The sequence below is a fragment of the Chrysochloris asiatica genome, unplaced genomic scaffold (assembly GCF_000296735.1).
Source record: "Chrysochloris asiatica unplaced genomic scaffold, ChrAsi1.0 scaffold00349, whole genome shotgun sequence".
NCBI classification, from domain to species: domain Eukaryota; kingdom Metazoa; phylum Chordata; class Mammalia; order Afrosoricida; family Chrysochloridae; genus Chrysochloris; species Chrysochloris asiatica.
Window position 1 is genome coordinate 2,600,039 of NW_006408867.1, and position 6,835 is coordinate 2,606,873.

Below are 6,835 nucleotides of genomic sequence, written 5' to 3' on the forward strand. Positions count from 1 at the left end.
TCTTTTGCATATAATTTTCCAGTTCTGCCAGCACCATCTGTTGAGAAGACTATCACCTCCCCATGCGAGATATTTAGGTGTTTTGTCAAAAATCAGTTGGCTGTATGTAGATGTGTTAATTTCTAGATTCTTGATTCTGTTCCATTGATCTGTGTATCTTTCATTGTACCAGTACCAAGCTGTTTTGAGCACTGTAGCCGAGTAGTAAATTTTGAAGTTGGGAAGTGACAGGCCTCCAACCTTATTCTTTTTCTTAAGCAGTGCTTTTTTTATCCTGTGTTTCTTTCCTTTCCATATAAAGTTTGCAATTGTTTTTTCCATCTTGTGGAAAAAGTTTGCATCGTTGGAATTTGGATTGATATTGCATTATATGTGTAAATTGCTTTGGGCAGTATTGACATTTTCACAATGTTTAAGTCTTCCTATCCAGGAACATGGTACATTCTTCCATTTTGGTAAGTCTCTTTTGGTTTCTTGTAGTAGTGTTTTGTAGTTTTCTTTGTATACCTCCTTTGTTTCTCTGGTTACATTTGTTCCTAGATATTTCATCCTTTGGGTGGCATTGTAAATGGTATTGCTTTCCTAATATCCTTTTCAATGCTGTCATTTTTGGTATAGAGAAATCCAACTGATTTTGTGTGTGTGTGTGTGATGGCAACTAACAAACCATTGAAAACACGGAGTCCCAAACACAGCTAAATATGGGTCACAGGATGGGTCACCGGAGTGACCGGCTGCACCTCACAACATGGCAACTTGGAACCGGGAAAGGGAAGGGCGAGAGGGCCTGGTTGACATGTTAACTGTGATACATCAAACTGAACCTTCCAATGGGGGTCAGTGGCAGCGGTACAAATCTTCACCCCAATGAGTGGGTTTATCTGTACTGGTAGTTCATGCTGTGGTCTGCATTTCTGCCGTAGCCGCCATGTGATGACTGGTAGGAACTAGAGGGGCCGCTGTAGTTCTGGCCGGAGCCAGGGGAATTGTAGTTAGACTGTAATGAGTAGCCTCCTGTGGCAGGAACTATAACTTGGCCCCAAACACCAAGACAATGTGGTTACAGGGCCTCTGGAAGATCCTGTGGCCTTTGTGGGCTCAGACCAACTGATTTTTGTATGTTGATCTTAGATCCTGTCACTTTGCTGACTCTTCCAATGAGGTTTAGTAGCCTTTTTACTGAGTCTTTGGAGTTTTCTATGTATAGGACCATATCATCTGCAAGTAGGGAGAGTTTTACTTCCTCTTTGCCAATTTGGATGCCTTTAATTTCCCTGTTTTGCCATATAGCTCTTGGTAAGACTTCCAGCACAATATTGAATAGGAGTGGTGACAAAGGGCATCCTTGTCTGGTTCCTGTTCGCAGAGGGAAGGCTTTCAATTTCTCTCCATTGAGAGTAATGTAGGCTGTTGGTTTTGTATATATGCTTTTAATTATGCTGAGGTATTTCCCTTCAATTCCTATTTTGTTGAGTGTTTTTCCATTGTATAGTGTTTTGGTACATTTTATAATCTTTTTTCTGAATTCCTTCTCAGGCATTTCAAAGCCTGCCCATCTTCCAGTATGAAGTGTAGGTATACTTCCAGCTCATTTGCCTCAGTCACTTTATCTCGTTTCTGGACATATGCAGATATGCTCATCTGCTTCTGTTTTTTGGGCATTTTCAGGGGTTATCTGTGGCCTTTATACTCAGATGGGTATGTATTTTGATTTTTTTTTATGCTTTCTGATTGCCTACAGGTAGATGTGATCACGAAATGGGCTTCCCTTTTCACTCTTCTTGAGAAATCTCAAGATGCCACTGTTGGTCGTTTTGATGTAACTTAGGATTTCATTTTCGGCCTGTTTCCTTTTTTGTCTGCTTGTCCCGCTCCACAATCCCCGTTAAGGCCTTTTTTCTAGTTGTAAACAGTTCAGGGCCAGCTGTGGCCCTTTGGTTTTAATTGGAAACTGTGTCTTTAAATTTCAAGGAGATCTGTGCACATGTGTAATAGAACCCTCCGAGGGTGGGGCTGGGTGCCCACTAGCTCAGGCACCCCTATAGTCACCCGAATGGAGGTGCGCAGACAGCAAGGGATAGCTACCAAAAGAAAAGAATGTCCACACCTTTATCTCTGCAGTTCTGCCAGGCGTCTGTGGCTGCTCCGATGCTTCCCCCCGCTTGGTCTCACCCAAGATGGCGACTCCCCGAGCAGCTGAGCATTTCAAATTAGAAAGCAGTGGGTTTTTTGCTTCTGCCACAAATTCCCCCAGTTGTAAGCCTTCCAACCTTCTAAATATTCCTTTTTATGTGGTTCAGAGTTCTGGGACCATCCCCTGAGCCTGCTTGGGTGGGTATTCTGTGTTGTTGCTGGCGGAGCTCCTTTACTGCACTTCCACCCGATCCACCATCTTGTTTGTTCTCTCTTGTATTGTTTTTTTAATAGAAAATTGACAATGAAAAATTTTACTCTGCCTCATTTATGGTTACTTTATTATTCTTGCCTCCTGCAAATGTTAAGATCATTAGATAGTACATTAATTGTTCAGTTGATTCTAGAGTATGGCTGAAGACAGATTCTTCCCAAAACACAAACATACAGATCATTTTCTCATCTGATTTCCTTTTCAGGCACTACAGATACTCCCTCCAACAACACGACAACTGTGATCTCCACCGCACCTCCGGCCTCCTCAGCAGTCACATCCCCCTCTGTGAGTCCCTCCCCGTCTGCCTCCACCTCCACCTCTGAGGCATCCAGTGCCAGTGAGACCAGCACAACACAGACCACCTCTGCTCCTTTGTCCTCCCCTCTTGGAACCAGCCAGGTGATGGTGACAGCATCAGGGTTGCAAACAGCAGCAGCTGCCGCCCTCCAAGGAGCTGCCCAGTTGCCAGCAAATGCCAGTCTTGCTGCCATGGCTGCTGCTGCAGGACTAAACCCAGGCCTGATGGCACCCTCACAGTTTGCAGCTGGGTAAGGAACTTCCTCATCTCTCTCACATCTGAGAAACAACTAGGAGGTCACCTGGAAATATTTGTAGAAAAGACTTCTTTCATCACCAGCTTTAGAAAGAAAAGAAAAACAGCTCGTTAAAGCAATAATCTCTTTGAATTGGGCTACTCTGTAAAGTGCAAGGATTTTGATTAGAGTCGAACCTAAGTGTCTCCACACCCTGGAAATGACAGTGAAGACACTGAAAATCCGAGACATGCAGTCAAAGAGAAAGCCCAGAATTCCTCTTAATTCTTTTGCTTTCCGCATTAAACTTTCAGCTGTCTGTTTTTCAATTCTCCAACATAGGTAAGAGATGTAGTCATGAGAGCCCAAATTTTATTTTATTATTTTCAAACATATTTTAAGAATTACTTTGTAAATATATCTTTCCTTGGAGTTTTTCCTTTAGAGTTGGGGGAGGAAACGCGAGCAAGAGAGAGAGAAGCTAATAATTCAAAGAGGAGTCAAAATAGCTGTTAAGAGTTTGAAAGTTGATGTGGATGAAAACCTTGTTTTGTTCTGTACACATAAGCATCAGGGTTGCTGTAGCTGAGAAGCACTAACCTAAGCATAGGAGAGTCTTAGGAAAATCACTCATTTTCTTTCCTCATCCCTTTGGGTGTGTGTCTGCTTGGTAATAAAGCCATCCTCTTTTGGACTTACAGCGGTGCCTTACTCAGTCTCAGTCCTGGGACCCTGGGTGGTGCTCTCAGCCCAGCTCTGATGAGTAACAGTACACTGGCAACTATTCAAGGTCAGTAAAATCTTTTTCCTTATTTAACTTCTCTCCACCTTCTCTGCTGTCCTAAAGGTGAGGATGGTAGGGAGAGATCGTTGATGTGATAATACTAATTGAATTTGTGTGTGAGGATCAAGAAAATGGCCTTTTACAAAAGCTTTGTGAGAAAAAGTGGAGCTTTTAGTTTGTGACTAAGAGCAAGACTATACCTAGTTTGGTGTAGTGTAAGAAACCAGGACTTTCATGCTGGTATTTATCTTCTTGTGACTAGACTCGAAGGCAGCTTTTTCCTCTGATAAGTTGATCTAAGTATTCATCTGAGACTCATATGTAAGCACACCTGACCAAGTAAGATTCCACAACCTCCATCCCGAAGGGAGCTGGTGGTGTGGGAAGGTCCTACAGTGAATGAACGTTCGAGCACATCATGCAGACTTTGAGAATTCTTTGTATTCTAGTTGGGTTCCACCCATCACATCCCGTTCATTGCAGAGCAGGTATTCACTTGGATTATAATGTCTCTTCTCTAAGCCCAGTGGAATCCCTTTTGGCCTTAGCTAGTTACCCAGCAAGTACTCATCCCATAAGTAAGTAGCTTCCCTCTTTTCAGCTTATAAGCTTTGTGGCTCAGAGATACAAATTGTAGCTCAGAAATACAATTTGAGAGGAATATCTAAGTATTAAGCCAGGGATCCTTGGTTGGCACTGTTTGATAAGCACAAGACTGCTAACCACAAGATCAATGGTTCAAACCCACCAGCTACACCTTGGAAACTTTATATGGGTCACTGTGAATTGGAACTGACTTGACGGCACAGTATTATGCAGAGAATTTAGCTTGTACAAAAAATAAGCTTTTAACCACCTTCAATTAATTTGTGTTTCATGAATGATATTTTGTAGAGTGTACATTGTTATTGTTAAGTACCTTGGATCAATTTCATCTCGTAGCAACCCTATATGACAGAGTAGAATTGCCCCTTATGGTTTTCTATACTGAAATGTTGATGGGAACAGATCACCAAGTCTTTATCCCACACAGCCACTAATGGTTGCAAGCCACCAGGGCTTCGGTTAGTAGCTGAGCTGAAAACATTATGATACCAGAGCTCCTTACAGTGTACTATAAAAAAGTGAAAACCAAGCCTACTATAATCGAGTCAGTTCTGACTCATAGCGATCCTGTATAGGGTTCCAGATATTGTGAAACTTTACGGGGCCAGAAGTCTTCTCTTTTCTCCCCTGGAGTGGCTGATGAGTTTGAACCACTGACCTTGTGATCAGCAGCCCAATGCCTAACCCAAAGCACCACCAGGGCTCCCTAGTAAGTATACTGTAGTCAAAGCCAAACCAAACTCCATGCCGTTGAGTGGATTCTGATGCATAGCAACCCTGTGTAGGGTTTCCAAGACTGTAAGTCTTCACAGGAGCAGAGAGCATCGGCTTACTCCCAAAAAGCGGCTGGTGGGTTTAAACTGCCTACCTTGGTGTTAGTTGTCCAGTGCTTATCCTACAATGCCACCTAGACTCTGCTGTACTTTATAGTATAGTATACTATGTTGTTTTGTTGTTACGTGCCATCGAGTTGATTCTCAGCAACCCTATATAGTGATGCTGTACAGGGTTTCTGAGAATGGCTGATGGATTTGAACCACCGACTTTGTGATTGGAGAATGTTAATTACTGACAAAACCAAGACCCAGATTGTTATTGTTGTTAAGTGTCGTCGAGTCAGCCATGGCAACCCTGTATAGAGTTTCCAAGGAGCAGCTGGTGGGTTTGAACCACTGACTTTGCGGTTTAAACTGACCTTGCAGTCTAGCGCATCATCCTGCAGTGAGACACCAGGAATCCAAACCCCAGATTACTTTACATTGATTGACCAATTCATACTAGAAACTGATGGTTAGATCTCTAAAAGCTTTAGAGATCTAACCAGCTTGCTCTACGTGGGTTTCTTTTTAAGATAAGATTTATTATGAATCACTTTTTCTCCTGTATTGGTGAGCATCTCTAGGCTGTGGGGATGCTGCAAAGGCACAGTGCTTCCCCAGGGCATGATTGACTTTAGAGCTGACCTACTCAGGGAAGATCTAGAACCAGTCTATGATCCTAAGCCTAGAATCTCAGGAAACTTCAGACTGCCCCTAGTCTCACTTTTCTGTATACGATTGTATGATCGTGTCCAAAGTCAGGGCATTCGTTTCAGTTCTTCTAGCATTTTTTATGTATTCTGTGGGAAGTCAATCAAAAGTTTAATGTAAATAAAAAAGACTGATTCTATATGTGGAGGTGTGATTATATGGGTATATGGGTGGGACGATTTAAAGGTAGTTCAGTAACATAATAAGGTACCACATGAGTGTGTCCAATCATTTTAAATTCAGTTTTCATAATGTCTTCTGTGAGAAAGCAGTAGTATTATAGAAAGTTTTACCTTTGAAAGCAAATCCATACATAGTAACTTGGGTGAAGGGATACTGTGGCCCTTAGTCACCCTTCAAGCCTAGAGCTGAACTTACAACTTTCACCCAAATGATAGACAGGCCTTTACAGTGGTACACCCTCCGTAGAGTGCTGTCGGATCAGCACTCTACCACAAGTTTAGTTTGAATCATGAGATATTGGTGGTTCACACTCACCAGCTATTCCTTGGAACCCCTATACAGGGTAGATATGAGTCAGAACTGACTCAATGGCACTTGACAACAACAACAATAATATCTTGTAGGATAAGCACTGAAACTAATTGCAAGGTTGACCATTCAAACCCAGTAGCCATTCCTTAGAAACCCTTTCCAGGGTCACCATGAGTCAGAACTGACTTGACAGCACTTAACACTATCCTTCTTGTGGTAGGTATATTGCCAAACATAGCAAATAATTAAATAATTAGTCAGTTGAATAATTGAGACAATCATATAAGTGAATAGTTAAATAACTGTATTCAGTTAGTCATGCAATAAATATATTGTGTGAACATGCAATGTTGTTGTTGTTGTTACGTGCCATGGAGTTGGTTCTGACTCATAGCGACCCTGTACAGGGTTTCCGAGGCTATAAATCTTTACGGGAGCAGAAAGCCTCATCTTTCTCCCGCAGAACAGCTGGTAGTTT

General features: G+C 42.3%; 1 protein-coding gene across 4 annotated transcripts in view; it reads left to right on the forward strand.

The window, feature by feature from the left end:
• Window positions 1-6,835, forward strand: part of POU2F1 (POU class 2 homeobox 1) — a 284,637-nt gene that overhangs the window by 276,346 nt on the left and 1,456 nt on the right. For all 4 annotated transcript variants that reach the window (XM_006875998.1, XM_006875996.1, XM_006875997.1 and 1 more), the window contains 2 exons: window positions 2,613-2,958; window positions 3,645-3,733. In XM_006875998.1, the coding sequence (XP_006876060.1) occupies window positions 2,613-2,958; window positions 3,645-3,733 (435 nt within the window). The remainder of the gene's footprint in view (window positions 1-2,612; window positions 2,959-3,644; window positions 3,734-6,835) is intronic.